Here is a 16,874-nt window from a genome sequence, read left to right as displayed (position 1 = left end):
GACTACAACCCTCTATCTCCGTTCAGTGGAATGGCATGTCTCCTTGAACCTGTGCCAGAACAACCACTACCCTCCCTGTCATCCCTGTCTGTACTGGCATGGTTAAAAACAAGCGCACCTGGGGCATGCAGACATCCTGCCTGGCTTGTTTGCTGTCGGTGGAGCAGCAGGAGGCTATACGGCAGGCAAGTTGGACAGCGCATCAAACCCAACTGGCACAATATGAGAGGGAGGTTGATGGCCAGCAATTATGGAGCAGTGGTTAGGGCCAAGCGCGTTACTCTGTCGCTGCTAAAAAGGGGTCCTCCGATCAGATGTTGTCTATAAAGTGGGGGACAGATAACGAAGAGGGCATCAAGGCATTTCAAATGGCTACAAGGATGGATGTGCAGGAGTCAAGGCCTTGGGTCACGGGATCTGGAGTGGTGGAGGTCATTGTGTCCCTATGTTGAATATTCAAAGTATTTATATTTCTTACCGTCTCCATGAAGACCATCCTTACTGCCACCAGGTCCAAGGTCAACTCCACATCACTGGAAGGGACAGTTTCTACTTCATTGTGTGGACTCATATTGCTCCTCGTGTGAGTACCTGTTTTCAGGGAAGACAAAAGTCCAAGAATATTCCACATAGGTCGTACACACACACACACACACACACACACACACACACACACGGCTCCCAGAATAGGTTATATTACATACAAGTTATGCTCCAAGAAGCCAACTAAAGTAACGTAGTTAACTTTATCATGGGCACGGTGGGAGATCATTTCTGTGATGTTCAAAATATCGATGTGCTTTAGTCTCTACAACTGGACATTTGCTCTCGGATCACACGGGCACAGGATGTTCATGCCCCAGATGGCTTGAGGGATACACTGCTGTTGGACTGGAAAACAAAGAGACATTATGTTGGAAGTCCCACCCAGTTTTCTACATTAAAATGATGGCAGCCAGAGAGAAAGAGGCGAAGCGAGAGGGGTAACTCAGCCCAAAAGCTGTCGACTCCAGCAGGTGGTGTTTTCTATTTTTTACCAAACGAGGAGTTTTTGTACAGAGGTCAAATTTGGTCAACAAACTAAATTTAATGGCTTATTTGCTCAAATCAAAAAAAAAATGTGTCAAATCAAATCAAATGTATTTATAAAGCCCTTCGTACATCAGCTGAAATCTCAAGCTGTACAGAAACCCAGCCTAAAACCTCAAACAGCAAGCAATGCAGGTGTAGAAGCACGTGAGGTTTACTTGATTGAATAGAAGTTTTGTGTAGGCCTACTGATATAAGGAGAAAAAATACTTTATATCAGAGTTGTGCCTGTTAGTGCTCTCCAGCATCCTTGGGACATCCCGTCCCTACCCTGCCTATTTTACATTTTAGGGATGTCCCTAGCCCGTTGTGGTTGTTCACATTTGTATCTGCACTCATTGGCAGAATGGCCCCACCTGATCTTTCCTTCTCCCAACTGCCTTCAATTTATTTATTAATTTTTTACCACTTTTTCTCCCTAATTGGTAGTTATAGTCTTGTCCCATAGCTGAAACTCCCGTACAGACTCGGGAGACACAAAGGTCGAGAGCCATGCGTCCTCCGAAACATGACCCTGCCAAGCCGCACTGCTCTCTTAACCTGGAAACCAGCCGCACCAATGTGACCGAGGAAGCACCGTACAACTGAGGTTAGCATGCATGCGCCCGGCCTAGGAGTCACCAGAGCGCAATGGGACAGGGACATCCCGGCAAGCCAAGCCCTCCCCTAACCCGTACGACGCTGGGCCAATTGTGCACCGTCTCATTGGTCTCCCAGTCACAGCCGGCTGTGGCACAGCACGGGATCGACCCCGGGTCTGTAAGTGACGCCTCAAGCATTGCGATGCAGTGCCTTAGACAGTTGCACCACTCGGGAGGCCCTGCCTTCCATTTTTTTAAGACATTTATTTTCATTGTTAGAGCGGCCAATGGAGTGTCTGGGCAATATAATGGAACATCTGTGTGGAAGCCCTCAATGGTGCTGCCCATGCTAATGCAGCCTTTTGGCCGCTTGAGGTTTCTATCATTCTCTATGATTTAGCCCAAAATGATTTAGCCTTTTGAATTAATTGTTTGTGTGCTCTGACTGGTAGCAGGTATGATGGAGAATGCACCTCCACCTATAAAATTAGGGTTTCCACTAGTTACCACAGACACAAGTCAAAAGTGGCTATGTGGTAAACATTTCTGAAAACTAAAATGAGCTTTTTGGTTTTTGGTTAGGCATGAGGTTAGGGTTAGGCATAAGGTTAGCAGTGTGGTTAAGGTTAACGTTAGGTTTCAAATCAGATTTTAAGAATATAAATTGTAGAAATAGTTAGGGTTTATGACTTTGTGGCTGTGGTAACTAAACTAGTGATGACCGTGAAAAGGCAGTGTATTCCCTGTTCTGTAAATCTGCAGAGAGAAAGGAAAGAAACATGACAGGGACAAAACTACTGTTGTCTCCAAGTTCATCCAGACCCACTGTAGCCTTCCAAAAAGTAAAGAAATCACATTTGTTTCATTCAAGGGACACCATGACTGGGACACCATGACTGGGACACCATGACTGGGACACCATGACTGGGACACCATGACTGGGACACCATGACTGGGACACCATGACTGGGACACCATGACTGGGACACCACACCGTGGTATTATGACTGGGTGGTGTGCTTATCTGTAATCCTATTCCCATACAGCCCCCATACTCAACTTGTCACGCCCTGATCTGCTTCACCTGTCCTTGTGCTTGTCTCCACCCCCCTCCAGGTGTCACCCATCTTCCCCACTTATCCCCTGGGTATTTATACCTGTGTTTTCTATCTGTGTGTGCCAGTTTGTCTTGTTTGTTCAAGTCTACCAGCGGTGTTTTGTGTCTCAGAGCCTACCTTTTCGAGTTTCTCTTTTCCCGCCCTCCTGATTCTGAGCCCACCTGCCTGACCACTCTGCTTGACCCTGAGCCTGTCTGCCATCCTGTACCTTTGCTCCGACCCCTGCCTGCCATCCAGTACCTTTGCTCCGACCCCTGCCTGCCATCCAGTACCTTTGCTCCTACCCCTGCCTGCCATCCAGTACCTTTTCTCCTACCCCTGCCTGCCATCCAGTACCTTTGCTCCGACCCCTGCCTGCCATCCAGTACCTTTGCTCCTACCCCTGCCTGCCATCCAGTACCTTTGCTCCGACCCCTGCCTGCCATCCAGTACCTTTGCTCCTACCCCTGCCTGCCATCCAGTACCTTTGCTCCTACCCCTGCCTGCCATCTAGTACCTTTGCTCCGACCCCTGCCTGCCATCCAGTACCTTTGCTCCGACCCCTGCCTGCCATCCAGTACCTTTTCTCCGACCCCTGCCTGCCATCCAGTACCTTTGCTCCTACCCCTGCCTGCCATCCAGTACCTTTGCTCCGACCCCTGCCTGCCATCCAGTACCTTTGCTCCTACCCCTGCCTGCCATCCGGTACCTTTGCTCCGACCCCTGCCTGCCATCCAGTACCTTTGCTCCGACCCCTGCCTGCCATCCAGTACCTTTGCTCCGACCCCTGCCTGCCATCCAGTACCTTTGCTCCGACCCCTGCCTGCCATCCAGTACCTTTGCTCCGACCCCTGCCTGCCATCCAGTACCTTTGCTCCGACCCCTGCCTGCCATCCAGTACCTTTGCTCCGACCCCTGCCTGCCTTGACCGGTCACTTGCCTGCCCGTGTTGTTACAATAAACATTGTTAGTTCACACAGTCTGTACTTGGGTCTTACCTTCATTCTTGATGCAACTGGCTGGCAGAACGGCATAAGAACGCACATAATGTGTGCCAAAATGTTTAGAATTACAGGAAATGTGCTTTAAAAAACGCAAAATGTTCTCTCTGCCAACAAGAGGGATTTGAACAGTTCGAGATCACATGGGATTGCAAGTATCTCTGATATACAGGATCCACCTCCTCCCCCTTCGATTTCCTGTCTCAACCATTAGTATTAATCAATACAGTGATATTGCTGACTGCAGCAGCAGTGGTGGAGAGGTGGGGATAAAGAGGGGAACAGGGATAAAGAGGGGAACAGGAAGAAATGACCCTGGCTTTAAGTACTGGCTACCATCTAAAATAAGCTTTCTCCTTGAAGCGAGTGTGGCCTAGACTGCTAATGAGTTCTTGTGTTGGGTTGTTGGGTGACGGTGTCACTCACACACACACACACACACACACACACACACACACACACACACACACACACACACACACACACACACACACACAGGGTGTCCCTGCAGATCTGACTGATAGCTCTATAGTCTCTAGTCTGTGTACACCTCGGCCAGCTATCAACTATTGTTCATCCTCTACCACCCCTACTGTGCTTTGTTCACACATTCTGGGCTCTGAGCCCAAGCTGCCAAGATATTTTCAAAATGTTCTCAAGCCCACTGACTTGCAATTCCTTCCATCTCTTTATTGTTTTCCTTCTTAGAATCTTTTGGAGATTAAGAAAGGTTACCATTCTTTTTTTAAAGTCACGAATAGACAAAATCGTGTTTTTCATGAAATTGAAAGATATTGTTTCTTCTACATTGATAAAGTTTAATAAGAAAGTTACTGGACCCCTCCCCCATGTCAAACACTTGGATTCAGGAGGCGGGATTATTAAGGGGATACACCAATGGTAACATGATATTCTCTTACCTAATTTAAATAAGTACCGTCTTGTAACCAACATCGGACAAGGTATGTTTGCAGAGGGGAAGGGTTTATTTAGCTAGATAGCTACTCTACTGGTGACAAACTTTGACTGTAGGGTGTCAGCATATATGACTCAAAGGTTACACTATTCATCTATGGCAAAGATATTTACATGTTTCCCCCTTTCATCTGTCTGGTGTTGGCTAGTTAATGACTAGCTAGATTTTCAGCCAGCATTGAACAAAAGGAGGGAAAGTGTTGTTCAAAACTCTGATGCAGTTGTCAACACATCCGTCAGTGAAGTTTAATAAGAGTTTAACAAGAGACATTCCAAAAAGGAGATGTATAATTATTTTTTTTAAATGACATTTATTGATGCAATTTTAATGTTGTTTGAGTCGCTTTGTGTATTACCAGATTTGCTTTTGATTATGTTACTGCAACACTGCATCCAAGTTGCTTGACATAGGCATTTCAAAGAGCTGTCAGTCAAGGCGAGCTCATGAATGTAACCTGTCTTTTCAATCTTCTTGGTAGTTAGCCTTCAGAGATTTTATAGCATTTCTATCCCCAATATATTCTGTCAGATAATTTAGTCACTCAAAAGGCTATTTTACATGGAAACACAATGACTGTTCGGGACCTTTTAAAAGGATGGAGTTTTTGTCCATTACTGATTTTATATACAGTATGAGCTATGTAAATCGATATGCCCAGAACAGGGATAATGGAATACTGTATATTTTATTTAAAAGGCATTGACACTACATGTGGTTTATTTACACACATTGGACAGCTGAAAGGAAACACTAGGCCAATGTCTTGATGCCAGGACTCCCAGATTGGTTTCTTCATGTTTTCTGTAATAACAGATAAATAATAACTAGAAAAGGACATTTATTGAAGGAAATATGGTGTGCTTGTTAGTCTTGAAGTACAGTATTTATGTTTGTGAAATAGTTATAGTACTAGTAGTAATGGCAGTAGAGTAATGGTAGTAGTAGGGTTTCCATAGGCTTTGTTTGTTGAAGTTACTTATTTTGGGGTGGTTTATACTGTAGGTGTGGAGTTATTAAAGTGGGTTTGTATTGTAGGCTAGAGTGAGTTCTATATCATCATAGAATAATCCATAGAATGTGTGTTTAAGCTCTCAATATATTTTAGTTTTGAACATTCAGGAACGTCTTGTGGCAGTGATTTTGGTTTTTTGAATGTGAAGCCTGTATTCTGTCATTGAAATGAATGGGGATACAACAAGATGTCTAGTTTATGAAGTAGGAATGGCAGCAAAAAACTATTGTTGAAGCCATCTAAGTTGAGTCAGTTGGCACATGTCAACATTGGGTAGATGTTTGTAGCTGAAACGGATCAAGAGCAGTGGTGAATCCACATTTTGCCGTTGAAGTCTGCATAGCTTTAATGCAAATTTAAAACTGTTATCATTCAAAAAAGTACTAACAGCATCAACAATCTTTTGACAAGCAATCTACATTGAGTCAGTCTGTCAATGTTGGTTAGATGTATATTGCATAAACGGTGTAAGAGCAAATGGCAAATGCAAATACGTACCATTCAAGCCTATGAAGCTTTTATGAACATTTAAAATGGTTATAGTTCCAGAAGTCTTAAACGTATCAAAAAACCTTTGACAAACCTCAGACTTTAGCTGGCTAGCGACAACACAAAGGTATAGTTACTTCAAGATTATGAGTCATAAAGCCAAAGTCATTCCTTTTACTCTCCACCATCGTCATCAATAGATTTAACCAGTTTTGCTCCTCATGAGAGGCACTGAGGCTAGAACGCAACTACACACAAACAAGATCCCACAACTAAAGGTGGAAAAAAAAGGCTGCCTAAGTATGATCCCCAATCAGAGACAGCTGCCTCTGATTGGGAACCATACCCGGCCAACAAAGAAATAGAAAAACTAGAATGCCCACCCAAATCACACCCTGACCTAACCAAATAGAGAAATAAAAAGGCTCTCTAAGGTCAGGGCGTAACAAAACTAGCACCGCCCCCATTTTGAAAAGTGGGAAGAAGGATTTAGGGCTCCCGTTGGGCTGTAGTCTTTTCAACGCCAGGGAAACTTAGATATCCTGCAATGCCCTGGCAGATAGGTGAATGATTGTGGATGTCGGTGAAGCACAAAGGCCACAATAATTGCTACAGAAATACGATTCCATTCATTTTTAGATCAGACAACAGGCTTAATCAACCAATGACGTCATTGGTTGAACTCTCCCGTTGCGAAAATAAATAAATAAATACAGCCACAGTATAGTACGTAATTATGTCTGAAACACCCTCTCATCACTCATAGTGAATTGCGTTTATAATTCCTAAGGTGTGTCACTGCTGCATTTTGGAGCTCAGGCCTATAACTTGGCAACATAAATAGATGGAGGTATTATGGCTACAACTGTCTCAGTGGTCCAGAGAAGCACTATGTGGGTGCAGGAATGTGATCGTAGATGGGGCCTCTGTTTTGGGTTGGAACCCTCTTTTCCTCAGAGACAATACACTCCCTACATGAACTACAGCACAGTTATTTCCATGATATGTAGGAGTGATAGGGGTGTGGAGCCAAATACATTAAAACTCAGTTTTCACAATTCCTGACATTTTAATCCCTTTTTTTAGGTCAGTTAGCATCACCACTTTGTTTTAAGAATGTGAAATGTCAGAATAATAGCAGAAATAATTATTTATTTAAGATTTTATTTCTTTCATCACATTCCCAGGGGGTCAGAAGTTTACATACACTCAATTAGTATTTGGTAGCATTGCCTTTAAATTGTTCAACTTGGGTCAAACATTTCAGGTAGCCTTCCATAAGCTTCCCACAATAAGTCGGGTGAATTTTGGCCCATTTTTCTTGACAGAGCTGGTGTAACTGAGTCAGGTTTGTAGACCTCCTTGCTCCCACACGCTTTTTCAGTTTTGCCCTCAAATTTGAGCTCAGGGCTTTTTGATGGCCACTCCAATACCTTGACTTTGTTGTCCTGAAGCCATTTGCCACAACTGAAAGTATGCTTGGGTATCAATAATATGCATTGTATGCATTGTCCATTTGGAAGACCCATTTGCGACCAAGCTTTAACTTCCTGACTGTTGTCTTGAGATGCTGCTTCAATATAATAATGTTAACATAATGTTCCCCCTCATGATGCCATCTATTTTGTGAAGTGCAGCAAAGCAGCCCGAGAACATGATGCTACCACCCCCGCGCTTCACGGGTTGGGATGGTGTTCTTCGGCTTGCAAGCCTCTCCCCTTTTCCTCCGAACATAATGATGGTCATTATGGCCAAACAGTTCTATTTTTGTTTCATCAGACCAGGGGACATTTCTCCAAAAAATACAATCTTTGTCCCCATGTGCAGTTGCAAACCATAGTCTGGCTTGTTTATGGCGGTTTTGGAGCAGTGGCTTCTTCCTTGCTGAGGGGCCTTTCAGGTTATGTCGATATAGGACTCGTTTTACTGTGAATATAGGTACTTTTGTACCTGTTTCCTCCAGCATCTTCACAAGGTCCTTTGCTGTTGTTCTGGGATTAATTTGCACTTTTCGCACCAAAGTACGTTCATCTCTAGGAGACAGAACGCGTCTCCTTCCTGAGCAGTATGATGGCTGTGTGGTCCCATGGTGTTTATTCTTGTGTACTATTGTTTGCACAGATGAACGTGGTACCTTCAGACGTTTGGAAATTGCTTCCAAGGATGACCCAGACTTGACCCAGACTTGTGGAGGTCTACAATTTTTTTCTGAGGTCTTGGCTGATTTCTTTTGATTTTCCCATGATGGCACTGAGTTTGAAGGTAGGCCTTGAAATACATCCACAGGTACACCTCCAATTGACTCAAATTATGTAAATTAGCCTATCAGAAGCTTCTAAAGCCATGACATAATTTTCTGGAATTTTCCAAGCTGTTTAAAGGCACAGTCAACATAATGTATGTAAACTTCTGACCCACTGGAATTGTGATACAGTGAATTATAAGTGAAATAATCTGTCTGTAAACAATTGTTGGAAAAATTACTTGTGTCACGCACAAAGTAGATGTCCTAACTGACTTGCCAAAACTATAGTTTGTTAACAAGAATTTTGTGGAGTGGTTGAAAAATGAGTTTTAATGACTCCAACCTAAGTGTATTTAAACTTCCGACTTCAACTGTACATAAAATGTTTGATCTAAGTGCACATAAGATCATGGTGTGATATACTGTATGGATTGAAGAGACATACAGCCCCGGTAAGTCTATAGCTACTGTTTAAACTATGTAAGTGTATAAAGAAAAACGTTTTACCTTCTACCTGCGTAACAGGGCGACCTACTTTATCTGTAGACATAGCCTTGATATGCTCTCATACAGGTCTGTTTACTTCCCTCCTACACCACCTCAGGGCAGAAGAGGGCAACAAGAGCAGCAGCCAAGCCATGTAGCTACCATAGCCAGCCAGCTGCTCGTTTTGTGCAGGCTAGGACCCCCATGCTTGGCTTGCTTTATTCTGCTATGTGGGAGTTCCTCTGTGATGCCAAGCAGTTCACATGAGAACGATGATCTCAGGGCTGAAAGCTGAGTGAGGGTAAACATCTATGACTGATCCAGAACACCCAGTGAATCATCAGTGAGTATTACATTTACCACTGTAGTCTATGACTGATCCAGAACACCCAGTGAATCATCAGTGAGTATTACATTTACCACTGTAGTCTATGACTGATCCAGAACACCCAGTGAATCATCAGTGAGTATTACATTTACCACTGTAGTCTATGACTGATCCAGAACACCCAGTGAATCATCAGTGAGTATTACATTTACCACTGTAGTCTATGACTGATCCAGAACACCCAGTGAATCATCAGTGAGTATTACATTTACCACTGTAGTCTATGACACATACATGCAGTTCATATTCAGCTGAGGAAATTATAGATCTTGATTTAAAAAAAAATAATACTTATGAAGATTTCCCCCTTTTTTTACATGGGTTCGTTTTGACATGGGCACGCTTTCTCACTTAGCCGATTGTTGTCGACATCCAATACAGTTTTTACGATAAATATGAACAATTCTTAAACCCAGTATTTCACGTGGGTGTTTGTGTAAAGCCAAAGGTGTGAGAAGGTATCAGAAGAAGGTGACTAACTAGCCTCAGAGGGAGTATACGTAACCTCAAGACAGCTGTAGGCTCCGTCCCAAATTGCACCCTATTCCCTACATAGTGCACTAAATTTGACCAAATGTACTGCCCCATGTTGACAATAGGGTGTAATATGGGACTCAGATGTATAGAAACACAGTGACAGGAGGACAGGAATCAGCTGGTCCAGAACAGCTGTGACCGGGCTGGTACAAAGTTTCCACAATGTGGACAGTGCTGCGAGGGCATGACTGACGAGACATGGGACTTTGGTGTGGCAGAGCATGGGTGGGCACAGTGTAATCTAAGACGGTAGCTTTTAGCCAGGCTATAGGAAGTCACATTGCGTCACAGTCTAGTGTTGTTGTCTGTTAAAATATGACGAATACGTTTTATGTCAAGGGAGTTTATTAGTCTGGTGTTCAACAGTAATTTAGATTTAAAGAAAAAAACAAGCCTATGGTAATTTACTCTACTCTACTCAGATTAGATATTTTTGCTTTGATGTACTCTACTCAATGTCTTCAATTTTCTCAATTATGTTACTCCGAACTCTGGTCACATTTTCCTGCCACAGCACATATACTTCTGTCACTCTCTGTTTGATCCCCTCAAAGGTTTGTCCTTAGGTTTCCTGGGTCACTGTGCACATTACCGTGTTCCATTGTCTGGGAGGTTCATTCCAGATCACTGCAAGTTATTGGACTCCAGCCCAGATTCCATACAGGTTCTCTGAAAGAAAAATAATCCTTAGAGCATTATTGATCACCCTGTTACTCCAGCAGCTAACAGCTATCTTCAATTTCAATATTTTAGAAATGTCATTTTTCCATTGTTTTTAAAAATGTTGGATTACTGGAAGTTTAATTAAAGGATTCAACATTTCATGTTTTCTTTTTCTTTGTTCAGAGAAGAAGAAAAGAAGAATAGCTTAAGTTCACCATGTTATTGATCAACCGTGTTCTCCTGCCAGAACTATTGACCATGTTCCTCTTGTCTTCTTTTCAGATATCCAAGCACCTGTTCCATTTACTGAAGGGGATGGATTCCTTTTGGACACTGTGAGTTTAACAGATAAAAAAAAATGGCTGCTTTCTTTTCATTATTTTCTGATTCAATTGGGTCCAAGTATCTTGACAACCTTGCCTGGTATTTTGGCAGCAGTCCCTTGAGTGTTGATGTCAGCTGAGAGAGAGAGAGAGAGAGAGAGAGAGAGAGAGAGAGAGAGAGAGAGAAAGAGAAAGGGCAGAAAGAGAGAGAGATTGAATGAGTAGAGGAGGGGGGAGGAGTGAGCGGGCTATTCAAGGCACTTGTCCTCTGTCTCTCTCAGTCACACAGCAGAGGAGGGGGAGGTATACACACTGCACACCACACACACTCTCTCACACACACTCTCTCACACACAAGCTGGCTCACGCAGCCACATTTTCTCAGGCTGCTCCTGCAGACTGACAGCAGAAGACGTAGGAGGAGAGAACAGAAAGAGAGTGAGAAAAGGAAACAAGGGAAATATCAACCGAGCCAGAAGAGGAGAGTCAAGCAGCACTTATCCTTTTTCTTCATCCACTCAGCATTAAATTAAAACACAGGGAATATAGAACTCTTTGTTAATCTGTAACAGAACAGGGGCTGCTCTGCTCTGTTCTGCTGAGAGGGACCCACTCTGCTGAGGAACCTGCTCTGCTGAGGAACCTGCTCTGCTGAGGAACCTGCTCTGCTGAGGGACCTGTTCTGCTGAGGAACCCGCTCTGCTGAGGAACCTGCTCTGCTGAGGAACCTGCTCTGCTGAGGAACCTGCTCTGCTGAGGAACCTGCTCTGCTGAGGAACCCGCTCTGCTGAGGAACCTGCTCTGCTGAGGAACCTGCTCATTCTCCAGGACTATGGCACCACATCTGAGACATGGAATCTCGGTCTCTCTTTCACAGCGCCGGTGTCTCCTCCTCCATTCTCTCCTTCTCTCCGTCTATTTCCTGACTGTTGCAGGGTTCAACCTGGATACTAGTATGACTCTGACCAAGGAGGGGGAGACCGGCAGCTTTTTTGGATTCTCTTTAGCGCTTCACCAGCAACTCACACCAGAACCACACAGTTGGTAAGTCAGTGGCTGGCTGGCTGCGTAGCATGTGTCTCTATCTGTGTGTGATTTTATGGGTACGGGGGGGCACTAACAGTGGACCATACTGATTGAGTGGAGTTGAAACAGTTACTCTAGTCAGCATTTCTACATTGCACTGATCATGTATCATGTATCATGCAGTCCTTCGATTCAGTCATTCAGGTATTGATAACATTTAATCCATGATGATGTATTTAGGAGCACTGCACTGGGAGCACTAGTTTCATTATGGTTGTGTGTGTGTGTGCGTGTGTGTGTGTGTGTATGTATGTGTGTGTGTGTGTGTGTGCGTGTGCGTGTGCGTGTGTGTGTGTGTGTGTGTGTGTGTGTGTGTGTGTGTGTGTGTGTGTGTGTGTGCGTGTGCGTGTGCGTGTGCGTGTGTGTGTGTGTGTGTGTGTGTGTGTGCATGCAGAGAGGGCACCCTGTAGCTAATTTAATGGTCCCACTGCCATGTGATTTACAGTGAGTTGGATGGGGTGCAGGGTGAGACTGACTGTATAGCTGAATCAGCAGATAGATCAGGAGGAGAGGGAGAGAGGGAGAGAGGGACAGAGGGAAAGAGGGAGCGAGAGAGAGAGGGAGCGAGAGAGAGATGGGGGGGAGATACAGAAAGAGGTAGAGTGGGAGAGATTGAAAGAGGGAGTGAGAAAGGGAGAGAGGGAGAGGGACAGAGAGAGAGGGGAGAGAGAGAGAGGGAGGAGAGGGAAGGAGGGAGGGAGAGAGAGAGGGAGGAGAGGGAAGGAGGGAGGGAGAGAGAGAGGGAGAGAGAGAGAGAGTGGATGGATTTGACTCACATTTTACTATTGCAGTTCAGGACAGATATGCAGCGGTAGTGTAGGGGTGGTGTGTGTTTGTGTTTGTGTGTGGGTGCATGCACGTGTGTGTGTGTGTATGCATGTGTGTGTGTGCGTGCGTGCATGCTTGTACAGAACGTAGATCTGGAGTCGAGAGAGAGTGGTTTTACTAATGCAGTTTAGCAGTGGACAGACATGCTGCAGTAGTTTATGATGGTGTGTGTGGTGGGAGGAGTAGTGGATTGTGGGATTGTGTGTGTTTGGTGGGAGGAGGATTGGATTGTGTGTGTGGCAGGAGGAGTAGTGGATTGTGTGTGTGGCAGGAGGAGTAATGGATTGTGGGATTGTGTGTGTTTGGCGGGAGGAGTAGTGGATTGTGGGATTGTGTGTGTTTGGTGGGAGTAGTAGTGGATTGTGTGTGTGGCAGGAGGAGTAGTGGATTGTGTGTGTGGCAGGAGGTTGTTATTGGTGTCCCTGGAACACTATAAGACAGCAGCACATCCGCCAGCTCTGAGTCAGCACGGAGTCAGCTCTGAGTCAGCTCTGAGTCAGCTCTGAGTCAGCACGGAGTCAGCTCTGAGTCAGCACGGAGTCAGCACTGAGTCAGCACGGAGTCAGCTCTGAGTCCGCTCTGAGTCAGCACGGAGTCAGCTCTGAGTCAGCTCTGAGTCAGCACGGAGTCAGCTCTGAGTCAGCTCTGAGTCAGCTCTGAGTCAGCACGGAGTCAGCACGGAGTCAGCTCTGAGTCTGCTCTGAGTCAGCACGGAGTCAGCACGGAGTCAGCTCTGAGTCAGCTCTGAGTCTGCTCTGAGTCTGCTCTGAGTCTGCTCTGAGTCAGCACGGAGTCAGCTCTGAGTCTGCTCTGAGTCTGCTCTGAGTCAGCTCTGAGTCAGCACGGAGTCAGCTCTGAGTCTGCTCTGAGTCTGCTCTGAGTCAGCACGGAGTCAGCACTGAGTCAGCTCTGAGTCAGCACGGAGTCAGCTCTGAGTCAGCTCTGAGTCAGCTCTGCCTGAAATGTTTACGTGTCTCACAGTGTCTTTCTGCAAAGGAAGGAAGTAGTCTTATGTCTCTGTTCTGCAGTAGCACAGACATAGAATGAAGCAGTCTTTAAAATGAGTCATTCATTACATGAATTACTTGCAATTGGTGTTCAGTATAGTTAATCATGTTATACCTCCAGTATTCTTCCCATTTATTTGCAAGAGCTGATCAATCATTCCAATTCCTTGCTGGTTGTTATTATTGTATCCTGCAAACTGTTTGAGTGGCCTTTTTTCCCACCAGTGTTTTCTGTTCTCTCTGTCAATCTAAACAGTCTTGTGTTTGTAGTCACTGTTCATTTACTAGAACCTGTCCACATTAAAATATACAGACAAGAAGTCCATTTGTAGGTGTTGCTCTTCTATCAGTAGAGCTGACTCTGAACAAGAGGCTTGGTACTCTTGTACGTGTTGAAGTCAGTGTTAATTTACTATAGGTCCTGTTTAGCAGGTCCGTATTTAGCAGCCGGACGCTTATTTTACTCTTCGTGGAGTCGACCTGTCGGCCAGCACGCTATGAGGACCGTTAGAGGGATAACTTCAGCCAAACGTCAGCACTCACAGACAGTGGCGGGAAGCCAGGATCCTGGCAGGCTTCGGTCATCGAGTGTCGTCCCCACTGGCCGGCACCGCCACGTATTGGCCAATAGCATCTCTTTCCTGGACCTTATGTTAACCATTATTTCATGGAGAGCTGATATGCTGTGAATCTTCCTTGAATGTTATGAGCTAGCAAACCTGGTGCCAGTAGCTAAGATTAGGAAGCAACCCTGTTGATGCCAGTAACTGTGCCATCACGATGTGCTCACCCCGAGATCACCATGTGCTCACCCTGAGATCACCATGTGCTCACCCCGAGATCACCATGTGCTCACCCTGAGATCACCATGTGCTCACCCTGAGATCACCATGTGCTCACCTCGCTCTTGTTTTCTCTCACTGAACAGTATCATTTTGAGGTATTTGATTAATCCCCGGAAACATACTTTTAGGTAAACCTTCTTTGAAAGTAGGTGCACATGTTACCATGTTACCAAGGCATAAGATCCTTTACAGCAGCGATTCTCAACTGGTGGGTCGCGACCAACATTTGGGTCGAGGGAGGTTTTGAGTGAGTCGTGGGTGTCTAAGTAAAAATAATAATAATAATGTATGCAGAAATACTCCAGTCTGAACTCAAATGACTTTAAAACAAGTAGAAAGTGTGTAGACATGATTATAGATGACATTTAAAGAATAAATAATAATAATTATCTCTGAAAATGTTTTTTTCAATCACAGTATTTTCAATATGGAGCTATTAGGAGTACTACTTTGGTATTTCTTTAGTCTCAAGACAGGTGAGTTTATTAACATTCTTCATATGGGATAAACGTTATTATTGACAATGAAAGACGTGAAAAAATGTTGTTCTCTTGTCACATAATTGCTACAAATAGAGTTTTCCCGATTGTATTTTGACTATTATTTTTTTCGTGATGCAAAATATTGGATCGGGACTGAGACAACCTGGTTCAATTTGTGTCCTGAGGAAAAACCAGTTGAGAACCAATCCTGTACAGAACTTTGACTACAACCAGAACTGGTATTTGAGTTGAAAGAAGTGTCTGTTGTATGGAACCTTTCATCAGAAGAGGTGCCAAACATGATTAGCCTCAAGCTTGAAGCTTCGTAATTAGATGCTATTGACTCATTGAGTTTTTGTGTTACAGACAGGTTTGGGTTTCAGTGGGTATAGTGCATTGTGTTCTTAGCCAGGCTCCAGTCCAGAGTATCTTGACACTCAACAGTCTTAAACTGGATATAGTTTTGCTTTGTCACTCTTCATTGTCAATACTGTCAAATTATTTTATATTCTATTATAGATCCAGTGACTTGTAACCTTTACATTTTCTGATGTCGTTGGCATGCCTACTAGAATATAAAATATTAATCTAGGTCTATACTGCATGCAGTCTACACACACACACACACACACACACACACACACACACACACACACACACACACACACACACACACACACACACACACACACACACACACACACACACACACACACACACACACACACACACACACACACACACCTTGTCCTGCTAGTCAAGTGGATGAGATGGTCTGGCGTGTGTGTTTACATGCTTGTGTACACATAGATGGTCTAGTCCACAGGAGATTGGTAGCACCTTAATTGGGGAGGACGGGCTCGGGGTTATGGCTGGAGTGGAACCGGTGGAATGGTATCAAATACATGGTTCCCATGTGCCTGATGCCATTCCATTCGCTCCGTTCCAGCCATTATTATGAGCCCTTCTCCCCTCAGCAGCCATTGGTCTAGGCATGTGTGTAGGGGCTGCTGCTGGTGTTATGTGTCTGTTTATACTGGTATGAGAGGGGGATCCTGTAATAGCTCTTTGCTTGATGGAAAAGACCTCTCCATTGGCCAAATTGCCTCAGTAGGTCTGATCGGCCATCTTGCTTTTTGTGTATACGTAAATGTGAAAATGATGTCCTAAGAAGTAGGTGAGCACTGCCTAAGACAGATGCTTTGGTATTATCTGTGTGGTGAGGTTTTAGCAATATTGTCTATTTACATTAGGTACCATTGGCTTTAGAATGATGTCATCCAGTAGCTTATAATACTTTATCTATATATTTTTTTTTACTTCACCACTATTTAACTTGGTATTCAGTTAAGAACAAATTCTTATTTTACAATGACGGCCTAGGAACAGTGGGTTAACTGTCTTGTTCAGGGGCAGAACGACAGATTTGTACCTTGTCACCTCGTGATTCAATCTAGCAACCTTTCAGTTACTGGACCAACGCTCTAACCACTAGGCTACCTGCCGCCTCCTATGTTGGTCTCATGGTTTACATGAGGGCTTTCTCCTCTGCTGTCTGTGTGATTGGGAGGAGAACAGTCACTGTCCTCTGTAATGCAGGTCACACATCATGCTATAAGTTCTATATGAGTCCCCTGGTAGATGTCTATTATCCCTGTATTGTCGTCTCCTGGTCAACTGGAAGCCAAGACATACAGTAGGTTTTGAGTCAACTGAGTATTTTTGTTATCCTACTCTTC

The 16,874-nt window shown here is 44.4% G+C and overlaps 1 protein-coding gene across 3 annotated transcripts in view; it reads left to right on the top strand.

Annotated features, from left to right (window-relative positions):
- The first annotated feature begins 11,186 nt into the window (after positions 1–11,186).
- The window catches only part of LOC109891453 (integrin alpha-7), an 80,234-nt gene continuing 74,546 nt past the window's right edge, over positions 11,187–16,874 (top strand). For all 3 annotated transcript variants that reach the window (XM_031825715.1, XM_031825714.1, XM_031825716.1), the window contains exon 1: positions 11,187–11,931. In XM_031825715.1, coding sequence (XP_031681575.1) covers positions 11,720–11,931 — 212 coding nt within the window. In that variant the 5' untranslated portion in view covers positions 11,187–11,719. The remainder of the gene's footprint in view (positions 11,932–16,874) is intronic.

This window comes from Oncorhynchus kisutch, linkage group LG5, assembly GCF_002021735.2.
Source record: "Oncorhynchus kisutch isolate 150728-3 linkage group LG5, Okis_V2, whole genome shotgun sequence".
In the NCBI taxonomy this organism is placed as follows: Eukaryota; Metazoa; Chordata; class Actinopteri; order Salmoniformes; family Salmonidae; genus Oncorhynchus; species Oncorhynchus kisutch.
Note: the sequence above shows the minus strand (reverse complement) of the source record. Positions and strands in the feature narration are given on the sequence as shown.